The 27,069-nt window shown below is 39.2% G+C and overlaps 2 protein-coding genes across 4 annotated transcripts in view; one reads left to right on the top strand and one right to left on the bottom strand.

Annotated features, from left to right (window-relative positions):
- The window catches only part of LOC128692738 (BTB/POZ domain-containing protein 7), a 116,134-nt gene that overhangs the window by 60,605 nt on the left and 28,460 nt on the right, over positions 1–27,069 (top strand). For all 3 annotated transcript variants that reach the window (XM_053782065.2, XM_070089980.1, XM_053782068.2), the window contains 5 exons: positions 7,198–7,332; positions 19,566–19,716; positions 21,653–21,810; positions 23,799–23,948; positions 24,121–24,283. In XM_053782065.2, coding sequence (XP_053638040.1) covers positions 7,198–7,332; positions 19,566–19,716; positions 21,653–21,810; positions 23,799–23,948; positions 24,121–24,283 — 757 coding nt within the window. The remainder of the gene's footprint in view (positions 1–7,197; positions 7,333–19,565; positions 19,717–21,652; positions 21,811–23,798; positions 23,949–24,120; positions 24,284–27,069) is intronic.
- Positions 21,777–27,069, bottom strand: part of Sgf11 (SAGA associated factor 11kDa) — a 128,471-nt gene continuing 123,178 nt past the window's right edge. Inside the window, exon 8 of the mRNA XM_070089982.1 lies at positions 21,777–21,899. Within this exon, the coding sequence (XP_069946083.1) occupies positions 21,875–21,899 (25 nt within the window). The 3' untranslated portion in view covers positions 21,777–21,874. The remainder of the gene's footprint in view (positions 21,900–27,069) is intronic.

Genomic DNA, 27,069 nt, shown 5'->3' on the forward strand with positions numbered 1-27,069 from the left:
TAAGTTTACTGAGATAGGTAGTAGGTTGGTAGACAGCAACCACCCAGGGAGGTACTACCGTCCTGCCAAGTGAGTGTAAAACGAAAGCCTTTAATTGTTTTACATGATGGTAGGATTGCTGGTGTCCATTTTTCTGTCTTACAAACACGCAAGGTTTCAGGTACGTCTTGCTACTTCTACTTACACTTAGGTCACACTACACATACATGTGCAAGCATATATATACACACCCCGCTGGGTTTTCTTCTATTTTCTTACTAGTTCTTGTTCTTGTTTATTTCCTCTTACCTCCATGGGAAAGTAGAACAGAATTCTTCCTCCATAAGCCATGCGTGTTGTAGGAGGCGACTAAAATGCCAGGAGCAAGGGGCTAGTAACCTCTTCTCCTGTATATATTACTAAATGTAAAAGGAGAAACTTTCGTTTTTGCTTTTGGGCCACCCCGCCTCGGTGGGATACGGCCGGTGTGTTAAAAGAAAAAGAAGTTTACTGAGTATACCAGGTAAAGTGTATGGTAGTGTTATTATCGAAAGAATTAGAGGTAGGACAGAGAGCAGGATTGCAGATGAGCAAGAATGCTTTAGAATGGGTAGGGGATGTGTAGATCAGGTGTTTACATTGAAGCATATACGAATGTGAACAATATTTAGATAAAGGTAGGGAAGTTTTCATTGCATTTGTGGATTTAGAAAAGGCATATGATAGTGGATAGGGGAGCAATATGGCAGATTTTGCAAGTGTATGGAATAGGTAGTAAGTTACTAAATGCTGTGAAGAGTTTTTATGAGGATAGTGAGGCTCAGGTTAGGGTGTGTAAGAGAAAGAGAAATTACTGCCCAGTAAAAGTAGGTCTTAGACAGGGATGTGTAATGTCACCATGGTTGTTTAACATTTTTATAGCTGGGGTTGTAAGTTAACCATAGAATTGATGAAGGAAAAAAAGTGAGTGGTGTGTTGAGGTATCTGTGAAGACAAAGAACGTTATCCATGGAGGCAAAGAAGGGAACATACGAGAGTATAGTGGTACCAACACTCTCATATGGGTGTGAAGCATGGGTTGTAAATGCTGCAGCGAGGAGGTGGCTGGAGGCAGTGGATATGTCATGTTTAAGGGCAATGTGTACTGTAAATATTATGCAGAGAATTCATTGTGTGGAAATTAGGAGGAGGTGTGGAATTACTAAAATTATTAGTAAGAGGGCTGAAGAGGGGCTGTTGAGGTGGTTTGGTCATTTAGAGAGAATGGAACAAAGAATGACTTGAAGAGTGTATAAATCTGTAGGAGAAGGAAGGCGGGGTAGGGGTTGTCCCTGAAAAGGTTGGAGGGAGGAGATAAAGGAGGCTTTGTGGGCGAGGGGCTTGGACTTCCATCAAGCGTGTACGAGCGTGTTAGGAGTGAATGGTGATGAATGGTTTTTTGGAACCTGAAAAGCTGTTGGAGTGTGAGCAGGGCAATATTTTGTGAAGGGATTCAGGGAAACTGGTTAGCCAGACTTGAGTCCTGAAAATGGTAAGTACAGTGCCTGCACTTTAACCCTTTGACTGTTGCAACACCAAATCCTGAAGTGACTCCTGGTGTTGCAAAATTTTTGGAAAAAAATTTATTTTTTTCTTATGAAATGATGGAGAATCTTTTCCTGATGGTAATGACACCAAAAGTACGAAATTTTATCAAAAACTTACGGAATTACACTCCCGCAAAGTTAGCGATCTTGGCGATATTTACGCATCAGCGGTTTTGCCAACATTGAGCCCTATTTTCAACCAATTCCATTGTTCCAGTCGACCAAACTCATTTCTTTAGAACTTCATTTTTTCTATCAATTGATTACAAGAAACTGCCCATTTACCGATTTCAGCTACCCAATAAAGTGGTCAGAAATTGGCAGTTTGGCCAATTTCACACAAATTAAAAAAGATGCCAATTTCAAAATAGGGTTCAGAATAAACAATGCAGACATTCTTGGCACTAAAATAACATATCCTCTGTTCATTAGTCATGTCTACAGGCCCCTCTTATATTACTCTTGCTTTCTATTTTGATTTTTTATTAACACAAAATGTAGAAGATTTACTGTTATGCAGACTACTGCATTATTGTAAAAATGGTATAAATAATATCAGTGCACTAGTGAAAGAATATTTAGACTCCCAAGTTGATGTGTATTGGACGTGTGGTGTGATTTGCTTACTCTTGAACATTGGTAAAAATCGAACATATCCGCTACTTTGAGCTCAGTTTCAAGGTCGTTTTCATCGTGAAACTAATCAAAATCATCTCTATTTCTGTAATATGTTTTTCATTCTATCAAATGAGACCAAGAAAATGAGAATACAACCATAAATACTATACAAAAATACACCTCAAATTCGGCGTTTTAATCCAAAAACATGGTCGGAGTTATTTTTTCTCGTTATGCACTGCGTGCTGTGGGATTTTTTTTTATACAGTGCACACTGACTACACAGTCCCATTCTCTCACATGTTGGCCTATCAGCTTTCTCCTGCTTGATTTGAAGCCGCTAGAATTATTGAGTATATATACGTCCGAAACACTGGCTCGTAAGACGTATATATATACGGCTGAAACAGTCAATTAGAGGGGTTTGGGATATTGGCAGTTTGGAGAGATGTCTAAGCTGTCGGGTCTAAACACCCCTGTAAAGACAGTGATTATGTGTGAGTGATGGTGATAGTGTTGAATGATGATGAAAGTTTTTTCTTTCTTATTGGGTCACCCTGCCTCAGTGGAAAACGGCCAACGTGTTAAAAAAAAAAAAATAACTAGAAGAAAATTGTGCACTTGTTAAACCAGATTTATAAATATTGTACTAATTATACGGTGGACGCTCGATCAACGATATTAATCCGTTCCTGAGAGCTCATCGTTAATCGAAATTATCGTTAATCGAGTTAATTTTCCCCATAAGAAATAATGGAAATCAAATTAATCCGTGCAAGACGCCCAAAAGTATTGAAAAAAAAATTTTTTACCAAATGAAATATTAATTTTAATACACACAAACTGAAGAAGACATGCACAATTACATGACACTTACCTTTATTGAAGATTTGGTGATGATTGATGGGATGGGAGGAGGGGAGAGAGAGTGTTAGTGTTTAGAAGGGGAATCCCCTTCCATTAAGACTTGAGGTGTCAAGTTCTTTTCTGGGGTTACTTCCCTTCTTCTTTTAATGCCACTAGGACCAGCTTGAGAGTCACTGGACCTCTGTCGCACAACATATCTGTCCATAGAGGCCTGTACCTCCCGTTCCTTTATGACATTCCTAAAGTGTTTCACAACATTGTCAGTGTCACAATTAAACACTTGTTCAGGTTTCAATTCTTCACTGTCTATGTACTCCTTGAATTCCTGCACGTATTTTTCAGCTGCTTTTTGGTCCAAACTGGCAGCCTCAGCATGCCTTATCACACTATGTATGCCACTACGATTCTTAAATTTCTCAAACCAACCTTTACTGGCCTTAAATTCACTCACATCACCACTAGTTGCAGGTATTTTTCTAATTAAATCCTCATGCAACTTCCTAGCCTTTTCACATATGATTGCTTGAGAGATGCTATCTCCTGCTATCTGTTTTTCGTTTATCCACACCAATAACAGTCTCTCAACATCTTCTGTCACTTGCGATCTCAGTTTCGAAAACATAGTTGCACCTTTGGCAAGAACAGCTTCCTTGATTGCCGTTTTCTTGCCCACAATAGTAGCGATGGTTGATTGGGGGTCTTGTGTACAACCTTGTCAGCTCGGAGAGACACACTCCACTTTCATACTTAGCAATGATCTCTTTCTTCATCTCCATAGTAATTCTCACCCTTTTTGCTGTAGGGTTGGCACTAGAAGCTTTCTTGGGGCCCATGATGACTTATTTTGCAGGTGCAATCACTAAAAATGCTGTGATAATATGAAATGTTCCGATTGTATGTTTGGATGGGACCGCGGTGGCTGGCTGGCTTGTAAACACTGGCCACAAGTGGATGCGTCTTAGACGGAACAAATCGTGTTGGTCGAGTTTTTTAGCGCTAGTCGAGGCAAAATTTTTGCATTAAAATGTATCGCTAGTCGGATTTAACGTTAGACGATGCCATCGTTGGTCAAAGGTCCACTGTACTATGTACTTGTAGTCATGGAGGAGGGAAGTACGGCACCTGCACTCTAAAGAAGGGGTTTGGAATATTTGCTGTTTGGAGGGACATTTAGATTGTCGTATCTGCGCACCTCTGGCAAAATAGTGATAGTGTGAATGATAGTGAGTGTTTCTTTTTCGGGTCACCCTGTCTCGGTGGGAGACAACCTAAATATTTTACTTGAGAGATTATTTGACAAGAAGAGGTTTATGCAGATTTATAAAGTAAACAATGTTTACATAATAGATCAGTAGAGCAATACTAGACGACAAATACTTTCATTAGTCCTGTATTCTGTAATACAGGACTTTTCAAAAACTGAGTAAGAGTCAGTTTTATTATTCTTTCTATAGAACTTGCAAACATTCAAAACCTATATGTTTCTTGCTTGAGCAGCAGTCCTTAGCATTCATTGGTAAAAGTTGGCATTAAAGGCAACTGCAAATTACATGTACACATGTTAGTTATTGCAGGTGGCAAAATAAAAAAAAATTTAGCTCCTCCTCAGAGAATTGCCAGAATAAGTTGAGAGTTTGATTAGGCAAATCAACCTCAGCCACTGATATATTGCATTGTTAGTGCTGAATGAGGAAGGTGAGCAGGGAAATAGAGTAGAAAAACACTGGGCTCTGGGCAAGAGGATGATTTGTTAGTCAGGTCAATTAGAGACATTTGAATTGTAATGTTTGTGCACTTGTGGAAAGATTCCTGTTGAATGAATGAAGTTGAATGTGTTCCATTTTTTGGGGTCACTACCTTGGTGTTAAAAAAATAATGTTTTTAGATCCATTTTTGGCCCTCTTAAATATTTAGTATTTATAGATCCAGTTAAATTTCTTTAGGAGAATATGTTCCTCATATACAGTAGACTCTAATAGAATATATTTTAATAACATATTTCCAGGTAGGGAAGTTTTTATTGCATTTATGGATTTAGAAAAGGCATATGATGGAGTGGATAGGGAAGCAATGTGGCAGCTGTTACTAGTACATAGGTGGTAAGTTACTAAATACTGTAAAGAGTTTTTATGAGGATAGTGAGGCTCAGGTTAGGGTGTGCAGAAGAGAGGGAGACTACTTCTCGGTAAAAGTAGGTCTTAGACAGGGATGTGTAATGTCACCATGGTTGTTTAATATATTTATAGATGGGGTTGTAAAAGAAGTAAATGCTAGGGTGTTCGGGAGAGAGGTGGGATTAAGTGGAATTAAATTATGGGGAATCAAAAACAAAATGGGAATTGACACAGTTAATTTTTGCTGATGATACTGTGCTTATGGAAAATTCTAAAGAAAAATTGCAAAGGTTAGTGGATGAGTTTGGGAGTGTGTGTAAAGGTAGAAAGTTGAAAGTGAACATAGAAAAGAGTAAGGTGATGAGGGTATCAAATGATTTAGATAAAGAAAAATTGGATATCAAATTGGGGAGTAGTAGTATGGAAGAAGTGAATGTTTTCAGATATTTGGGAGTTGACGTGTCAGCAGATGGATTTATGAAGGATGAGGTTAATCATAGAATTGATGAAGAAAAAAAGGCGAGTGGTGCGTTAAGGTATATGTGGAGACAAAAAATGTTATCTATGGAGGCAAAGAAAGGAATGTATGAAAGTATAGTAGTACCAACACTCTTATATGGGTGTGAAGCTTGGGTTGTAAATGCTGCAGCGAGGAGGCGGTTGGAGGCAGTGGAGATGTCCCGTCTAAGGGCAATGTGTGGTGTAAATATTATGCAGAAAATTCGGAGTGTGGAAATTAGGAGAAGGTGTACAGTTAATAAAAGTATTAGTCAGAGGGCTGAAGAGGGGTTGTTGAGGTGGTTTGGTCATTTAGAGAGAATGGATCAAAGTAGAATGACATGGAGAGCGTATAAATCTGTAGGGGAAGGAAGGCGGGGTAGGAGTCGTCCTCGAAAAGGTTGGAGGGAGGGGGTAAAGGGGGTTTTGTGGACGAGGAGCTTGGACTTCCAGAAAGTGTGTGTGAGCGTGTTATTTAGGAGTGAATGGAGACGAATGGTATTTGGGACCTGACTAGCTGTTGGAGTGTGAGCAGGATAATATTTAGTGAAGGGATTCATGGAAACCAGTTATTTTTATATAGCCGGACTTGAGTCCTGGAAATGGGAAGTACAGTGCCTGCACTTTAAAGGAAGGGTTTGGGATATTGGCAGTTTGGAGGGATATGTTGTGTATATTTATACGTATATGCTTCTAAACTGTTGTATTCTGAGCACCTCTGCAAAAACAGTGATTATGTGCGAGTGAGGTGAAAGTGTTGAATGATGAAAGTATTTTCTTTTTGGGGATTTTCTTTCTCTTTGGGTCACCCTGCCTCAGTGGGAGACGGCCGACTTGTTAAAAAAAAAAAATTCCAGTATACCCTGCCTCAGTGAGAGATGGCCGGTGTGTTGAAAAAAAAATACCTAGCATAATGTCGCATATATTTAGTACCCTTGGTTTCCTTTTTTGTGGCACATTATTTCCACAACACAGTTAAGCCTGACATGGGAAAATACAGTGGACCCCCAGTTAACGATATTTTTTCACTCCAGAAGTATGTTCAGGTGCCAGTACTGACCGAATTTGTTCCCATAAGGAATATTGTGAAGTAGATTAGTCCATTTCAAACCCCCAAACATACACGTACAAACGCACTTACATAAATACACTTACATAATTGGTCGCATTCGGAGGTGATCGTTATGCGGGGGTCCACTGTATAAGAAACGAATGTAGTGTCACCCTTTGCTTTTCTCATGTACTAAAAGCATTTAATATGCCTGGCCCATGGCCGGGAACTTCTCGAATCTCGTCAGAGGTATATCAAAGGTGTATAACATCTAGTTACTCAGAGATATAAACAACTCTAGACAAGCCAGGTGTTACAGATAAGTTCATTGCACTTCAGATAAAAATGTTAGAATAGTAATGTGCACTTAAGTTTTAAGAAGGACAATATGTATAACTTCATCTGTTTACTCATATGAATTATTTTGCTAATCTTTACAAAGACTACATATAATTCTGTACTGAATAAATACTTCCTTAAATAGGGTTGTGAGGACATGATAGTCGAGTCATTAAGCCTCGACAACCTGGTGTCCATTCTCCGGTGGTCAGGGGAAGCTCATGGCTCGGCGTGGGTCCATCGGCAAGCTCTTCACTTCTTGCGCGAGGAATTTTCTCAGGTGAGATCAGAATATATAAGTACAGCTTCTCCTCACTTAGTGACATACTCGATTACTGATGCCTCGGAGTTATGACAGACTCTGACCAGTATTCATTCCTAAGTAATATATATTAGAGCTGATTTCCTCTATTCTGTTTATTTCAATATACAGTACACTACTGTATAAACATTTACAAATACACCAGAAACATTATAAATGGTGCAAAGGTGACATTAAAACAATATCAAAGATGGTTGACATAAACTCACTACCATTATAGTATGCTCCTCACTTAGCGACGAATTCGTATAACGACTTGGTCTCAGGAACAGAACTACATCGTTAAGTGAGGAGAGGCTGTAGTTATTTGTCTAATGTACTGAGGCAACAATATAGGTGATTGGTTTAAAGCAATGATAAGCTTGCAAATAGGCGATTGTCACTTTTTTTTTAACACGTCGGCCGTTTCCAGCCGAGGTAGGGTGACCAGAAATAAAGAAAAACCCAAAAAGAAAGAAGAAACTTTCATCATTCAACATTTTCACCATCATTCATACATAATCACTGTCTTTGCAGAGTCACTCAGTTATGACAGTTTAGATGTCACTCCAAATGGCCAGTATCTCAAACCAATAAACCAATAAACTGTCCAAATGTATATATACGTTCACTACCCAAGTGCCCCGAATATTGTGAAAAATAAAAAAATAATTTTTTTAATGAAAATAAAAAGCACATTTTTCGAAGTGTTATAAGATTAAAATAAAAAAAATAGGGTCATTACTTACTGAGATATGAGGCTGCAAAGTTGGCACTTAATGCTCACCTGACAGCAACATCGAGTCCTGCTGCTTGCAGAAGTGTTGCCGATATACCATTTTTTCTCATTTTTATATAATTTTTATGTTCTGATAATTACAATTTATTGTAGTTCTTGTCTTTTCATAACCAATCTTTGTTCTGTCGCTAATATTAGGTACTGAAATTGTACTCGGATTCTCAAAAAGACATTGATAGGTGGACATTTACACCTGCCTTGGTCATTTACTATTGTCTAGGAATATATACAAAGTATTTATAGGTCCCAGCAATGTTTTGGATAAACGGGAGTATAGAAGAAGGAGGAGGAAGAAGGAAATTCCCTTGAAGCAATGTGTAAGACAAGTGTCAGTGACAAGCATTGGGAGGGCAGAGATAAGACGAGATAAGCTATGACATTTGATGGGCGCCAGAGGGTACAGAGATAAGGGGTGACATTTGATGAGCTTGTATCTCTGATTATCTGTCTCTCTGTCTGCTTGTTTCTTTCCGTATCTGTGCTTGTCTCTGTCTGTCTCAGAGAGACCCACTGTAAACCAACAGGTATTCTTATGCATTATATCTACAAGCACAGTACAGGTCTTCCTCAACATTCGCGAGGGTTAGGGGATCAAGAGCCTCGCGAATGTTGAAAAATCGTGAATGTTTGGTGCCCCAATATATTGTAGGGAAATATAATACAATACTTCTTCCTTAACTTGTTGAACCATGGACAATCATAAAATACATGAAAACGTCGTAAATTGTACTAAATACATACATGTTATGGTTTAATAACAGGTATGTTATTAAATACCACTGATTCCAACACTGCCTCCACTTCCTCGACCACTGCGAGTCCCTACTACCCTCCCTCCGACCCCTCCAACTGGCAGCCAGCCCTCCTACCAGTGTGGTGAGTGTTTTGTTTGTTCATTATTTACTATTAAACTATAGTATAAATAATGCAAACGCATTCATGACTGCATATTGGAATGACTATTCGGGCAGGTATTGGACGGTGACATCATGTGTTGACTCTTGAACACAGCAAAGAATCAAACATTTCTGCTACTGCTAATAATAACAATAGTAGTAGTAGTAATAATACTAATAATATTATGGTGGACAGCAACCACCCAGGGAAGTACTACCGTCCTGCCAGATGACTGTGAAACAGAAACCTGTAACTGTTTTGCATGATGGTAGGATTGCTGGTTTCTTTTTCTGTCTCATAAACACGCTAGATAACAGGGATATCTTGCTACTCTTACTTACACTTTGGTCACATTTCACAGACATGCACATGCATATATATATATACATACATCTAGGTTTTTCTCCTTTTTCTAAATAGCTCTTGTTCCTCTTTATTTCTTCTATTGTCCATGGGGAAGTGGAAAAGAATCTTTCCTCCGTAAGCCATGCGTGTCGTATGAGGCGACTAAAATGCCGGGAGCAATGGGCTAGTAACCCCTTCTCCTGTAGACATTTACTAAAAAAAGAGAAGAAGAAAAACTTTATAAAACTGGGATGCTTAAATGTGCGTGGATGTAGTGCGGATGACAAGAAACAGATGATTGCTGATGTTATGAATGAAAAGAAGTTGGATGTCCTGGCCCTAAGCGAAACAAAGCTGAAGGGGGTAGGGGAGTTTCGGTGGAGGGAAATAAATGGGATTAAATCTGGAGTATCTGAGAGAGTTAGAGCAAAGGAAGGGGTAGCAGTAATGTTGAATGATCAGTTATGGAAGGAGAAAAGTGAATATGAATGTGTAAATTCAAGAATTATGTGGATTAAAGTAAAGGTTGGATGCGAGAAGTGGGTCATAATAAGTGTGTATGCACCTGGAGAAGAGAGGAATGCAGAGGAGAGAGAGAGAGATTTTGGGAGATGTTAAGTGAATGTATAGGAGCCTTTGAACCAAGTGAGAGAGTAATTGTGGTAGGGGACCTGAATGCTAAAGTAGGAGAAACTTTTAGAGAGGGTGTGGTAGGTAAGTTTGGGGTGCCAGGTGTAAATGATAATGGGAGCCCTTTGATTGAACTTCGTATAGAAAGGGGTTTAGTTATATGTAATACATATTTTAAGAAAAAGAGGATAAATAAGTATACAAGATATGATGTAGGGCGAAATGACAGTAGTTTGTTGGATTATGCATTGGTAGATAAAAGACTGTTGAGTAGACTTCAGGATGTACATGTTTATAGAGGGGCCACAGATATATCAGATCACTTTCTAGTTGTAGCTACACTGAGAGTAAAAGGTAGATGGGATACAAGGAGAATAGAAGCATCAGGGAAGAGAGAGGTGAAGGTTTATAAACTAAAAGAGGAGGCAGTTAGGGTAAGATATAAACAGCTATTGGAGGATAGATGGGCTAATGAGAGCATAGGCAATGGGGTCGAAGAGGTATGGGGTAGGTTTTAAAATGTAGTGTTAGAGTGTTCAGCAGAAGTTTGTGGTTACAGGAAAGTGGGTGCGGGAGGGAAGAGGAGCGATTGGTGGAATGATGATGTGAAGAGAGTAGTAAGGGAGAAAAAGTTAGCATATGAGAAGTTTTTACAAAGTAGAAGTGATGCAAGGAGGGAAGAGTATATGGAGAAAAAGAGAGAGGTTAAGAGAGTGGTGAAGCAATGTAAAAAGAGAGCAAATGAGAGAGTGGGTGAGATGTTATCAACAAATTTTGTTGAAAATAAGAAAAAGTTTTGGAGTGAGATTAACAAGTTAAGAAAGCCTAGAGAACAAATGGATTTGTCAGTTAAAAATAGGAGAGGAGAGTTATTAAATGGAGAGTTAGAGGTATTGGGAAGATGGAGGGAATATTTTGAGGAATTGTTAAATGTTGATGAAGATAGGGAAGCTGTGATTTCGTGTATAGGGCAAGGAGGAACAACATCTTGTAGGAGTGAGGAAGAGCCAGTTGTGAGTGTGGGGGAAGTTCATGAGGCAGTAGGTAAAATGAAAGGGGGTAAGGCAGCCGGGATTGATGGGATAAAGATAGAAATGTTAAAAGCAGGTGGGGATATAGTTTTGGAGTGGTTGGTGCAATTATTTAATAAAGGTATGGAAGAGGGTAAGGTACCTAGGGATTGGCAGAGAGCATGCATAGTTCCTTTGTATAAAGGCAAAGGGGATAAAAGAGAGTGCAAAAATTATAGGGTAATAAGTCTGTTGAGTACACCTGGCAAAGTGTATGGTAGAGTTATTATTGAAAGAATTAAGAGTAAGATGGAGAATAGGATAGCAGATGAACTAGGAGGCTTTAGGAAAGGTAGGGGGTGTGTGGACCAAGTGTTTACAGTGAAACATATAAGTGAACAGTATTTAGATAAGGTTAAAGAGGTCTTTGTGGCATTTATGGATTTGGAAAAGGCGTATGACAGGGTGGATAGGGGGGCAGTGTGGCAGATGTTGCAGGTGTATGGTGTAGGAGGTAGGTTACTGAAAGCAGTGAAGAGTTTTTACGAGGATAGTGAGGCTCAAGTTAGAGTATGTAGGAGAGGGAAATTATTTCCCAGTAAAAGTAGGCCTTAGACAAGGATATGTGATGTCACCGTGGTTGTTTAATATATTTATAGATGGGGTTGTAAGAGAAGTAAATGCGAGGGTCTTGGCGTGGAGTTAAAAGATAATCACACATAAAGTGGGAGTTGTCACAGTTGCTCTTTGCTGATGACACTGTGCTCTTGGGAGATTCTGAAGAGAAGTTGCAGAGATTGGTGGATGAATTTGGTAGGGTGTGCAAAAGAAGAAAATTAAAAGTGAATACAGGAAAGAGTAAGGTTATGAGGATAACAAAAAGATTAGGTGATGAAAGATTGGATATCAGATTGGAGGGAGAGAGTATGGAGGAGGTGAATGTATTCAGATATTTGGGAGTGGACGTGTCAGCGGATGGGTCTATGAAAGATGAGGTGAATCATAGAATTGATGAGGGGAAAAGGGTGAGTGGTGCACTTAGGAGTCTGTGGAGACGAAGAACTTTGTCCTTGGAGGCAAAGAGGGGAATGTATGAGAGTATAGTTTTACCAACGCTCTTATATGGGTGTGAAGCATGGGTGATGAATGTTGCAGCGAGGAGAAGGTTGGAGGCAGTGGAGATGTCATGTCTGAGAGCAATGTGTGGTGTGAATATAATGCAGAGAATTCGTAGTTTGGAAGTTAGGAGGAGGTGCGGGATTACCAAAACTGTTGTCCAGAGGGCTGAGGAAGGGTTGTTGAGGTGGTTCGGACATGTGGAGAGAATGGAGCGAAACAGAATAACTTCAAGAGTGTATCAGTCTGTAGTGGAAGGAAGGTGGGGTAGGGGTCGGCCTAGGAAAGGTTGGAGGGAGGGGGTAAAGGAGGTTTTGTGTGCGAGGGGCTTGGACTTCCAGCAGGCATGTGTGAGCGTGTTTGATAGGAGTGAATGGAGACAAATGGTTTTTAATACTTGACGTGCTGTTGGAGTGTGAGCAAAGTAACATTTATGAAGGGGTTCAGGGAAACCGGCAGGCCGGACTTGAGTCCTGGAGATGGGAAGTACAGTGCCTGCACTCTGAAGGAGGGGTGTTAATGTTGCAGTTTAAAAACTGTAGTGTAAAGCACCCTTCTGGCAAGACAGTGATGGAGTGAATGATGGTGAAAGTTTTTCTTTTTTGGGCCACCCTGCCTTGGTGGGAATCGGCCAGTGTGATAATAAAAAAAAAATAATAATAATAAATTATAATAATAATAAATACGATAGAATTGAAAAAGGAAATTGTACAAAAATACGAAGGAGTGGTTGACACATCGTCAGTGTGGCTTTGTTTATGCTGGAGTGAGCATTAGTCTCCGTGCTCTTCTAAACATTTCACAATAATTCATTGTTTGGTGCTTGTAGATTGAGTGCGACTGGAGTGGTAGAGGCAGTGGTTGGGGAAGCGGTTGAGGCATTGGGTGAGGCATTGGGTGAGGCAGCGGTTGAGGCAGCGGTTGAGGCAGTGGGTGAGGCAGTGGTTGAGGCAATGGTAGAGGCAGTGGGTGAGGCAGTGGTTGAGTCAGCAGTTGAGGCAATGGTTGAGGCAGTGGTTGAGGCAGTGGTTGAGGCAGTGGGTGAGGCAGTGGTTGAGGCAATGGTAGTGGCAGTGCATGAGACAGTGGGTGAAACAATGGTTGAGGCAGTGGTTGAGGCAGTGGGTGAGGCAGTGGTTGAGGTAGTGGGTGAGGCAGCGTTTGAGGCAATGGTAGAGGCAGCAGTTGAGGCAGTGGTATTTAATAACATGTTATAAATAATAATAATACATATTACTAATAACATGTATTATTATTATTATTAATAACATGTATGTTATTAAATACCACTGCCTCGACCACTGCCTCACCCACTGCCTCGACCACTGCCTCACCCACTGCCTCAACCACTGCCTCACCTGCTGCCTCAACTGCTACCTCACCCACTGCCTCGCCCAATGCCTCAACCGCTTCCCCAACCACTGCCTCTACCACTCCAGTCGCACTCAATCTACAAGCACCAAACACAATGAATTATTGTGAAATGTTTGGAAGAGCACGGAGACTAATGCTCACTCCAGCATAAACGAAGCCACACTGACGATGTGTCAACCACTCCTTCGTATTTTTGTACAATTTCTTTCTTCAGTTCTATCGTATTTATTATTATAATTATTATTATTATTACTACTACTACTATTGTTATTATTAGCAGTAGCAGAAATGTTTGATTCTTTGCTGTGTTCAAGAGTCAACACATGATGTCACCGTCCAATACCTGCCCGAATAGTCATTCCAATATGCAATCATGAATGGGTTTACATTATTTATACTGTAGTTTAATAGCAAATAATGAACAAACAAAACACTCACCACACTGGTGGGAGGGCTGGCTGCCAGTTGGGGGGGGGGGTCGGAGGGAGGGTAGTAGGGACTCGCAGGTGGCGGGAAACTTAAATATGATTTGGCGGCTGGGAATTTGGAAGCTGGGAATTTGGCGGTTGGTAATTCGCGAATGTGTGAAGCCCGCGAAAGTTGAAAACGTGAATGTTGAGGAGACCTGTATAGCACTTCAGATTTTTTAGGTTATCCTAGGTAATTTACACTATGTATAATTGTATTTGTGTGTACCTGTGAGACAGATAAAAAGAGACAGAGACAGACAGACAGACAGACAGAGAGATACAGACAGACCCTAAACTTGGGGTTAACACCACTTTCCTCTTAAAATGGGAATGTTAATATGGCATTACATCAGTGAATCCTTGGTGTTTGCCGCATTGTTTGTTCTAGCTGGTGCTCAATATAACTGGCGCTCCCACAAGATACTAAGTAGTCCCAGATTTTTTTAATATGGTGCACACTGAGTGTTAAGACCCATTCTATGCTGACCAGGCATCTCAGGCCAGCTGTGCCAAATTTGGAGGCAGGAAAAATAAAACGTATATATACGTTTGGAGCACCAGCGGTAAGAACGTATATGTATGTTTGGACTGTTTACGGGTTAAAGTGCATGCTTTGTATCTCCCACCTCCAGGACTCAAGTCCAGCTAACTGGTTTCCCTGAATCCCTTCACAAAATATTACCCTGCTCTCACTCCAACAGCTCGTCAGGTCCCACAAACCATTCATCTCCATTCACTCCTGTCTAACATGCTCATGCATGCTTGCTGGAAGTTCAATCCCCTTACCCACAAAACCTCCTTTGCCCCCTCCCTCCAACCTCTCCTAGGATGCCCCCTACTCTGTCTTCCTTTCCCTACAGATTTATATGCTCTCCAAGTTATTCTACTTAGTTCCATTCTCTCTAAATGACCAAACCAATAAGATAGAGGTACAGGAGGGCCCTGCTTTGCAGTGCTTTGGTTTACAGCATTTCACTAATGCAACAGTTTTCAATTATATCCATTGTTCATTTATTCAGACTTCCTATAATAAATATATTCACCACTCACTATAAGCTAAGGATGAAAACATTTTAAGGTAAGTAATGTGTATACTGTATATGCATTTTTTAGGCCTAACTCTATTGAAAGTGAAAAAAAAAAAGCTGTTTCACTTTAGAGCGTTTTAATTTTACAGCAGTAGCCAGGAACCTAACCTGCTGTATAAGTGGGGCCCTCATGTATATACACCTACTATCTGACTTACGACCTGCTTGACATACGACCAATCGACTTACGACCACGTTTTTTTATGCCAAATTTCTGGTAAATAAACAACTGTTTGTGTTGTACACAGTGTCTATCCTAAACCTTATGGTATAAAATAGAGTACTAACAGCATAAAAAGTAAAGGAAAAAATGAAATACCAAAATAAAACAATAAAATAAAATCATTACAGAAGTGTGATGTTGATATTCAGTAGTAAGGTTCAACTTACATCCATTTTGACTTATGGCTAAATACTGTAAAGAGTTTTTATGAGGATAGTGAGGCTCAGGTTAGAGTGTGTAGAAGAGAGGGAGACTACTTCCCGGTAAAAGTAGGTCTTAGACAGGGATGTGTAATGTCACCATGGTTGTTTAATATACGTATTTATAGATGGGGTTGTAAAAGAAGTAAATGCTAGGGTGTTCGGGAGAGGGGTGGGATTAAATTATGGGGAATTAAATACAAAATGGGAATTGACACAGTTACTTTTTGCTGATGATACTGTGCTTATGGGAGATTCTAAAGAAAAATTGCAAAGGTTGGTGGACGAATTTGGGAGTGTGTGTAAAGGTAGAAAGTTGAAAGTGAATATAGAAAAGAGTAAGGTGATGAGAGTATCAAATGATTTAGATAAAGAAAAATTGGATATCAAATTGGGGAGGAGGAGTATGGAAGAAGTGAATGTTTTCAGATACGTATTTGGGAGTTGACGTGTCAGCGGATGGATTTATGGACGATGAGGCTAATCATAGAATTGATGAGGGAAAAAAGGTGAGTTGTGCATTGAGGTATATGTGGAGGCAAAAAATGTTATCTATGGAGGCAATGAAGGGAATGTATGAAAGTATAGTAGTACCAACACTCTTATATGGGTGTGAAGCTTGGGTTGTAAATGCTGCAGTGAGGAGGCGGTTGGAGGCAGTGGAGATGTCCTGTCTAAGGGCAATGTGTGGTGTAAATATTATGCAGAAAATTCGGAGTGTGGAAATTAGGAAAAGGTGTGGAGTTAATAAAAGTATTAGCCATAGGGCTGAAGAGGGTTTGTTGAGGTAGTTTGGTCATTTAGAGAGAATAGATCAAAGTAGAATGACATGGAGAGCGTATAAATCTGTAGGGGAAGGAAGGCGGGGTAGGGGTCGTCCTCGAAAAGGTTGGAGGGAGGGGGTAAAGGAAGTGTTGTGGGCGAGGGGTTTGGACTTCCAGCAAGCATACGTGAGCATGTTAGATAGGAGTGAATGGAGACGAATGGTATTTGGGACCTAATGAGCTGTTGGAGTGTGAGCAGGGTAATATTTAGTGAAGGGATTCAGGGAAACCGGTTATTTTATTAACCGGACTTGAGTCCTGGAAATGGGAAGCACAGTGCCTGCACTCAAAAGGAAGGGTTTGGGATATTGACAGTTTGGAGGGATATATTGTGTATTTTTATACGTATATACACCTACCATCCGACTTATGACCTGCTCAACTTACGACCGTGTTTTTTATGCCAAATTTCTGGGAAATAAACAACTATTTCTATTGTACACAGTGTTTATCCTAAACTTTACAGTATAAAATACAGTACTAACAGCATAAAAAGTAAAGTAAAACACGAAATACCAAAATAAAACAATAAAATAAAGCCATTACAAAAATGTTTTGTTTATATTTAGTAGTAAAGTTCGACTTAAGACCATTTCGACTTACGACCGGTTTCTCGGAACCGAACTCGGTCGTAAGTCGGATGGTAGGTGTACTTCTAAACTGTTGTATTCTGGGTACCTCTGCAAAAACAGTGATTATGTGTGAGTGAGGTGAAAGTGTTGAATGGTGATGAAAGTATTTTTCTTTTGGGTCACCCTGCCTCGGTGGGAGACGGCCGACTTGCTGAAAAAAAAAGTCTGTAGTTTTCCATGGGGAAGTGGAACAGAATTCTTCCTCCATAAGCCATGCGTGTCATAAGAGGTGACTAAAATGCCGGGAGCAAGGGGCTAGTAACCCCTTCTCCTGTACACATTACTAAATTTAAAGAGAAACTTTTGATTTTCTTTTTTAGGTCACCCTGCCTTGATGGGATATGTCCAGTTTGTTGAAAAAAAAAAATTCTGTAGTGGAGGAAAGTGAGGGGGGGGGGGGTCATCCCAGGAAAGGATGGAGGGAGGGGGTAAAAGAGATTTTGTGTGCAAAGGGCCTGGACATGCAGCAGGCATGTGTGAATGTGTTAGATAGAAGCAAATGGAGATGAATGGTTTTTGGGGCCTGACGAGCTGTTGGAGTGTGAGCTGGGTAATATTTTGTGAAGGGATTCAGGGAAACCGGTTAGCCAGACTTGAGTCCTGGAGGTGGGAGGTACAGTGCATGCACTTTAAAGGAGGGGTTTGATATATTGGCCATTTGGAATAACATCTAATTGTCATACCTGGGCACCTCTGCAAAGACAGTATGTGTGAATGATGGTGAAAGTATTTCTTTCTATTTTTCGGGTCACCCTGCCTTGGTGGGAGATGGCCAACATGTTAAAAAAAAAAAAATTCTGTATCTGGTTTCCCTTCAAAAGGAATAATTACGTATATATATGTACATGTATTTTTTTTTTTTTTTTGTTAAATTAACTTCATAGATTTACATTGCTGTATTGTTCTCTTTTGGAGTTCAAATAGAATAGTGAAGTACAGTGGACCCCCGCATAATGATTACCTCCAAATGCGACCAATTATGTAAGTGTATTTATGTAAGTGCGTTTGTACGTGTATGCTTGGGAGTCTGAAATGGACTAATCTACTTCACAATATTTCTTATGGAAACAAATTCGGTCAGTACTGGCACCTGAACATACTTCTGGAGTGAAAAAATATCATTAACCGGGGGTCCACTGTAGTGTATTACAAAACAAATATGCAACTACGTTTAAAGATTAAAAGCTATTGGCAGATTTATGCTAACAAGGATGTCAATAATGGTGAAAAAATTCTTAATAAATTCTTAATGTATTTATAGATGGGTTTGTAAAAGAAGTGAATGCTTGGGTGTTGGAGAGGGGTGGGATTAAATTATGGGGAATCAAATACAAAATGGGAATTGACACTTTAAAGGAGTGATTTGGGATATTGGCATTTTGGAGGATTATGTTGTATATCTTTATATGTATATGCATCTAAACTGTTGTATTCTGGGCACCTCTGCAAAAACAGTGATTATGTATGAGTGAGGTGAACGTGTTGAATGATGATGAAAATATTTTCTTTTTGGGGATTTTCTTTCGTTTTGGGTCACCCTGCCTCGGTGGGAGACGGCCAACTTGTTAAAAAAAATTCTTAATAAAATAATGATGATAGTAACAATGATTATGGGATAGGGGTTCATCCCAGGAACAATTAGAGGCAGGTAGTGAGTGTCCAGAGAGAACCAGGTTGTGTTGGTTCCTTGAGGGCAGTGTTCATGAAATGCCCACCTCAGAACTATGTCCAGGGAGGCCTAGAAAAAAATGTCATCACTAATGTTAACTGTAAAAACATACCTAGAATTGATCTGTTTTTGTTTACCCTGATCTTTCACTCATTTTGGTGCAAAACAGTGCTGCTTGCCACACCATGGAATATGTTATTCATTGGCTTTGTGGCTGTGAGGTACCCCTCTTCAATGACTGCCCAGGAAACTTCCCAGGCTTGAACCCTAATGAGAACCTCTGGGTTGAGATAGAGATCTACTGGGGAAAGGATATCAGCTCACTCGCATGGTTTTAGGACACGCTTGTGAGTCATGGGGATATATACCCCATGAAACTGAATGTGTGCTAATCACTTCCTAGATGGTTGAAGGATGTGCCAAAGCACAAGAAATGACCTATTTTGTAGTCATGATTTTAGAAAGGGGGAGGGGGTCAGAGTACTTTAATGATGAACACTGTAGTGGGTGAAGGATATTTTGAATGACTGGGGCTTGAGTAGCCAGGAGGAGCATTTTAGCATGCTGGATTGGAGTGAGATTTGTTGTGCACATAGTTAACATTTGTGTGTGCAAACTTCCATTTAAGAAATGATTCAGGGCAAAACCTGTCAGGTGAACACAAGTTCTGGAGGTAAGAAATGCAGTGCTTGCACTGTAAAGGATGAGTAAGGATGTAGTTCAGAGGGTTATTAAACTTTTGGTGTTTGTACACTTCTGGCGAATCTGGTTCCCTTTTTTGTTTCTTATTACCATAGTGGAAAATGGCTGATGTGATAAAAAAAAGGGGGGATGGGCTGGCTATTAATTACTTTGCTTCAATACTATACTTTTAGTGTATTTTAGTATCATTTTACTGTATTTAATATACAGGATATGTGTAATTTCACAAACAGGTTGCCCAGTCAGGAGTGTTATTGGAATTGGAAAAATCTACTTTATTAGAAGCCCTGACGTCAGATTTCCTACAAGCGGCAGAACTAGATGTACTACAAGCAACACTGCGCTGGGGAGAGCACCAGTTACTGAGACGTATGGAGGATAGAGGTGAGTTTCTTACTGTTCTTTGTCTTTATTTCTTAGCATGTATAGTATTCAGACCTTATCTTTTTGGACAAGTCTGTCAAAATGTGCAACAGTACCAGTGTTTGTAGAGCTCTTGTTAGCCATCATGTGACATAAAAGGAATAAGGTTTATAATTGTATTACTTTTATTGGGCGCTTTCCTCTGATGCTGTCATTAACCCTTTCAGGGTCCAGACCCCTAATCTGAGAATTGCTCTCAGAGTCCAAAAATTACAAAAAGAAAACAAATTCTTATGAAATGATAGAGAATCTTTTTCTGAAGGTAATGATACTAAAAGTGTGAAATTTGATGAATTACACTTTTGCACTTTAGCACTCTTGGTGATATTTGTGCATTTGATGATTTTGCATACTTTGAGTTCTATTTTAGGCCATTTCCATTGTTTCAGTATAGCAAACTCATAGTTATTTTGCTAGTATGTCTTTCATTTTATCAGTTGATTACAAGAAACTGCCCATTAAACTATTTCAACTACCCAATAAAGTGATCAGAATTGTGATGAATGGTTTGAAAAACCGACAACTGTCAGACACTGCAGCATCATGGGATCTTGTTACAAAGAATTCTTCAACACTTGTCCAACCTTTGGACGAAGACTTACTTCGACAAGTGGATGGGACCACTATGACCCCACCTCCTCCTGCTACGCCTCATCTGACTACAGTATATAAGCCACGTCTACGGCCCTATGCTGTACATTCTACAAGATTGATGGACTGAACACATCGTCTCCAGGCTGAGGGACTGATTACCTCAAATTCCTCCTCTCCTTACACCTTCTGCTTTGTATTGAACTGATGAAGCCACTGTGTGGCGAAACATTTCCTGAATAAAGATTCCCATATGTTGCATAAGTGTCTCAATCTTCATAGTGATCAGAAATCAGTAATTTGGCTAGTTTCACACAAAATTTAAAAATTGCCAATTTAAAATAGGGTCCAGAATAAATGTAGACATTCCTGGCATAAAAACATTTCCTCTGCTCATTAGTTATGTCTCCAAGTCTCTCCTATATTACACTTGCTTTCCAATTTGAATTTTTATTCACTCACAAAATAGAAGGTTTACCAGTATGCAGGGTACTGCATTAATGTAATAATTGTATAAATGGTATTGCATTCATGAACACGTATTAGACCAACCAGTTGGATGTGTATTGGACGAGTGACATAATTTGTGTTCTCTGGAATATTGGCAAAAATTTAACATTTCCACTATTTTGAACTCAATTTCAAACTATTTTCAGTCCTGAAACTAATCAAAACCATCTCTATTTCTGTAATATACAGTGGACCCCCGCATAACGATCACCTCCGAATGCGACCAATTATGTAAGTGTATTTATGTAAGTGTGTTTGTACGTGTATGTTTGGGGGTCTGAAATGGACTAATCTATTTCACAATATTCCTTATGGGAACAAATTCGGTCAGTACTGGCACCTGAACATACTTCTGGAGTGAAAAAATATCGTTAACCGGGGGTCCACTGTATTAGCCATTCTATCCAGTGATAGAAAGAAACCGAGAATACAGCCATGAAAACCATCCGAAAATACACCGCAAAGTCACTATTTTAAGCCAAATTCACAGTCAGTTTTTTCTCCCATCATGCACTGCGTGGGGCAGGTTTTTTATATGGTGTACACTCACCACATAGGCTCATTCTCTCATATCTAGGCCCAAATTTACTTCTCACTGCTTATCTGAGTGAGCTGAGCTCATCGTGTAATTCTAGATCCTGAGCTCAAAGTTGTAGTGCTATGGTGCAGACCTTGAAAGGGTTAAGGAAGAATTTATGCAATAAAAAAAGTTATATATACTAGTGGATTAGAGATATTAATTGTGGTAAATAAAACAAGTTGTTTCATTGTTCATTTAAATTTATTATTTGTACAGAACCCAACTTAGTATCACAAACGGCCCACTCAGTAACTCGGAAAGGTCTCAGGAAGAGGGACATGAATGATGTTGAGCTACGAGAAATTCTTTCTGAACTCTTACCTCATGTGCGAATGGACCACGTACTACCTCCCAACCATGACATATTAACCCAGGTAGGTCCCATTCTTTACTTATATTGTATGCTCATAATTTTCTTCCAGTTGGGTTGAAAAATCTTCATGATAATCTCATAGTGACAGTTCTGCAAAACAGTAATTTTTATTACAATGAAGTATAAGTGAAGTACTGTATATAATTTTTTTAAGGTTGATGTCAATATCTGTACAGTACTAAATTTCATCTATTATATTGTCTGTAATTTAAAAAAATTCAATACCACCCATCTCCTACCAAGGTAAGATGGCCCAGAAAAAAAAAAACTATCACCCTCACTCACTTTATCACAGTCTTGCTAGATGCATGCTGACATTACAGCTTAGATGCCCTTCCAAACTTTTATATCTCTACCTCTCCTTCAGAGTCCAGCCATTGTACTTCCCACCTCCAGGACTTGAATCTGGCTAACTGGTTTCCCTGAATCCCTTCATAAAAGTTATCTTGCTCACACTTCAGTATCTCTTCGTCATTAAAAACCACTTGCCTCCACACATATCTGACAGTACACAAATAACCCACGCTTAGGAGACTGAAACTTTTGATGATGTTTCAGTCTGATTTGGACCATTAACTGGTCCAAGTATTGTGTATTGTTCCAGTCATGATATTGTGCTTTTTTTATTCTTTCCTATCTAACGAGCTCGCACATGCCTATTAGATGTCCATGCCCCTTGCATGCAAAACATTCTTTACCCCCTCCCTCCAACTTTTCCCAGGACAGCCTCTACCCCTCTTTCCCTCCTCTACAGATTTATATACCCTCCAAGTTATCCTATTTTGCTCCATCCTCTCTTAATGTCCAAACCACCTCAAAACATTCTCAGCTCTCTGGATAATACTTGTTAGTAAACTTGCACTTCCTCTTAATCTCCAAATTACAAATCCTCTACATAGTATTTACACAACACTTTGCCTTCAAATTCAATAAAAACTTCCTTACTTTTATCTAAATATTGTTTGCATATATGCTTCAATGTAAGCACTTGATCTGCACATCCCCTACCCTTCCTAAAGGTCCCTGTTTATCCACTATCTTGCTCTCTCTTACTCTTAATTCTTTCAATAATAACTCTACCATATGCTTCACCTGGTATACTCAGCAGGGTTTTTCCCTATAATTTTTCCTTTTTTTTTTTTTCCTTAATCTTTTCTGCATATTTTTCCCTAATCTTTTATGCAAAAGAACTATTCATGCTCTCTGCCAATCCCTTGGTACCTTCCCCTTTTCATACATTTACTGAACAAATGTACCAACCACTCCAAAACTATATCCCCACCTGCTTTTAACATTTTTGTCTTGATCCCATCAATTCCAGCTGCTTTACTTCCCTTTTATTCTATCCATTGCCTCCTGCACCTTCACCACACTCGCATCTGACTCTTCCTCGCTCCTAAAAGATGTTATACCTCCCTACCCAAGACAGAATGATTTGGAGGTCATGTAAATCAGTAGTCGAAGGAAGGCAGGGTTGAGGTTGTCCTAGGAAAGGTTGGAAAGAGGTGGGTAAAGGAGGTTTTGTGTGCAAGGGGCTTAGACTTCCAGCAAGAGTGTGTGAGTGTTAGATAGGAATGAGTGGAGGCAAATGGTTTTTATGACATGACATGCTGTTGGAGTGTGAGCAAGGTAACATTTATGAAAATATTCAGGGAAACCAGGTGGGAGGTACAATGTCTGCACTCTAATGGAGGGATACAGATATGTTGCAGTTTGTAAACTGTGGTATCGACATGCCTCTGGCAAGACAGTGATGGAGTGAGTGATGATGAAAGTGTTTCTTCTTTTTTGGTTCTCCCTGCCTCAGGGAAAATAGCTGATGTGTTAAAAGAAATAATCTTCCCAATACCTTTGACTCCACATCTAATAACTTCCCTCTGTTTTTAACTAAATTCATGTTCTTAGCCTTCTCAGCTTAACAACAAAAGATGTACTATTTTTACTGAAAATATTTTAAATTGGGATATATAGTACAATATTTGTCTTCAGGCTATAAAACGAGGATTGGTATCCACGCCTCCAAGCCATATGATTGGAGATGACACTACCAATTATCGGGTAAATGCATGGATAAGAAGTAAAAATAATGGCTTATTTGTTAAACCTCGACTTTTTACACCTTATGCAGAAGAAATTAAGGTTAGTGAATAAAAATTAATATTGGTGAATAATTTGCAGATAATCTTAGACTTGTCTTCAACATGGATGTAGTATCATTAACATGGTATTTCCCACTGGCCATATGAGTTTAGCACTTTTTTATATTTAATTTTAATAATATTGTCACTGAATTAGTTTATTGGTGTAACAGTCTGTGGTAGATGAGCAGACCGCTGGTGGGGTGGATGTGGTGCGGCTACAGTGCTACGTGTCTCACATCCCTGATGCCTTATATATGGTTGAGGACAATGCTCCACACCAGCCAAGTTTTGCTCCATCCACCACAGTAGATGTTGTAGCAGCTGCTATACCAGGTCAGTAGTCATTTTTTTTCCTGGTACTCCTTTTTTTTTTTTTTTTTTTTTTTTTTTTTTTTTTTTTTTTTTTTTTTTTTAACCTAGTAATTGCATTTTTCTCTATGTAATATTGTTATTAATCATAATATTAACCAATAAATTCTTTCATCTCATTTTCGTATTTTAGGAATATTTGTAAACATGTAGGCAGATGTTTCTGTTTAAGTGGTTAGGTGTTCCTGGCTCTACCATGAATTACATTTGCCAAGACTTTATACATTAATGGAATTTTTTCCTTAGATCTCCTTCTCAACATTCCACACTAGAAACAAGACAAATCAATTAAGCGAAAGTATAACAAACCAAAAGCTAACACTTTTCATGTATATAATGAAAAGTTTTACCACCATAACCTGAATTTAGTGGCCATGATGACTGAGAGTATAATAATAGCAGCATTCTAGTGAAGCTTGATTCATCATTACCTGGCTTTCTTAACTCTTACTTAGCACTTCCAGCCTATACAAGTCTTCTCCATAAGAGTGTCTTACCATGAAATCATATATATATATATATATATATACTTTTTTTTTTTTTTTTTCTCCAACAAGTCAGTCGTCTCCCACCGAGGCAGGGTGACTCAAAAAAGAAAGAAAATCCCCAAAAAGAAAATACTTTCATCATCATCATCATCGGTGGGAGGCGGCCGACTTGTTGAAAAAAAAAAAAAAAAAAAAATATATATATATATATATACAGTGGACCCCCGCATAACGATTACCTCCGAATGCGACCAATTATGTAAGTGTATTTATGTAAGTGCGTTTGTACGTGTATGTTTGGGGGTCTGAAATGGACTAATCTACTTCACAATATTTCTTATGGGAACAAATTCGGTCAGTACTGGCACCTGAACATACTTCTGGAGTGAAAAAATATCGTTAACCGGGGGTCCACTGTATATATGTATGTATGTATGTATGTATGTATGTATGTATGTATGTATGTATGTATGTATGTATGTATGTATATATGTATGTATGTATGTATATATATATATATATATATATATATATATATATATAATATATATATTTTTTTTTTTTTTTTTTTTTTTTCAACAAGTCGGCCGTCTCCCACCGAGGCAGGGTGACCCAAAAAAGAAAGAAAATCCCCAAAAAGAAAATACTTTCATCATCATTCAACACTTTCACCACACTCGCACATTATCACTGTTTTTGCAGAGGTGCTCAGAATACAACAGTCTAGAAGCATAAACATATAAAGATACACAACATATCCCTCCAAACTGCCAATATCCCAAACCCCTCCTTTAAAGTGCAGGCATTGTACTTCCCATTTCCAGGACTCAAGTCCGACTATATGAAAATAACCGGTTTCCCTGAATCCCTTCACTAAATATTACCCTGCTCACACTCCAACAGATCGTCAGGTCCCAAGTACCATTCGTCTCCATTCACTCCTATCTAACACGCTCACGCACGCTTGCTGGAAGTCCAAGCCCCTTACCCACAAAACCTCCTTTACCCCCTCTCTCCAACCCTTTCGAGGACGACCCCTACCCCGCCTTCCTTCCCCTATAGATTTATATGCTTTCCATGTCATTCTACTGTGATCCATTCTCTCTAAATGACCAAACCACCTCAACAACCCCTCTTCTGCCCTCTGACTAATACTTTTATTAACTCCACACCTTCTCCTAATTTCCACACTCCGAATTTTCTGCATAATATTTACACCACACATTGCCCTTAAACAGGACATCTCCGCTGCCTCCAACCGTCTCCTCGCTGCTGCATTTACCACCCAAGCTTCACACCCATATAAGAGTGTTGGTACTACTATACTTTCATACATTCCCTTCTTTGCCTCCATAGATAACGTTTTTTGACTCCACATATACCTCAACGCACCACTCACCTTTTTTCCCTCATCAATTCTATGATTAACCTCATCCTTCATAAATCCATCCGCCGACACGTCAACTCCCAAGTATCTGAAAACATTCACTTCTTCCATACTCCTCCTCCCCAATTTGATATCCAATTTTTCTTTATCTAAATCATTTGACACCCTCATCACCTTACTCTTTTCTATGTTCACTTTCAACTTTCTACCTTTACACACATTCCCAAACTCATCCACTAACCTTTGCAATTTTTCTTTAGAATCTCCCATAAGCACAGTATCATCAGCAAAAAGTAACTGTGTCAATTCCCATTTTGAATTTGATTCCCCATAATTTAATCCCACCCCTCTCCCAAACACCCTAGCATTTACTTCCTTTACAACCCCATCTATAAATATATTAAACAACCATGGTGACATTACACATCCCTGTCTAAGACCTACTTTTACCGGGAAGTAGTCTCCCTCTCTTCTACACACCCTAACCTGAGCCTCACTATCCTCATAAAAACTCTTTACAGCATTTAATAACTTACCACCTATTCCATATACTTGCAACATCTGCCACATTGCTCCTCTATCCACTCTATCATATGCCTTTTCTAAATCCATAAATGCAATAAAAACTTCCCTATCTTTATCTAAATACTGTTCACATATATGCTTCAATGTAAACACCTGATCTACACATCCCCTACCCACTCTAAAACCTCCTTGCTCATCCGCAATCCTACATTCTGTCTTACCTCTAATTCTTTCAATTATAACCCTACCGTACACTTTTCCTGGTATACTCAGTAAGCTTATTCCTCTATAATTTTTACAGTCTCTTTTGTCCCCTTTCCCTTTATATAAAGGGACTATACATGCTCTCT

This window comes from Cherax quadricarinatus, chromosome 30, assembly GCF_038502225.1.
Source record: "Cherax quadricarinatus isolate ZL_2023a chromosome 30, ASM3850222v1, whole genome shotgun sequence".
In the NCBI taxonomy this organism is placed as follows: domain Eukaryota; kingdom Metazoa; phylum Arthropoda; class Malacostraca; order Decapoda; family Parastacidae; genus Cherax; species Cherax quadricarinatus.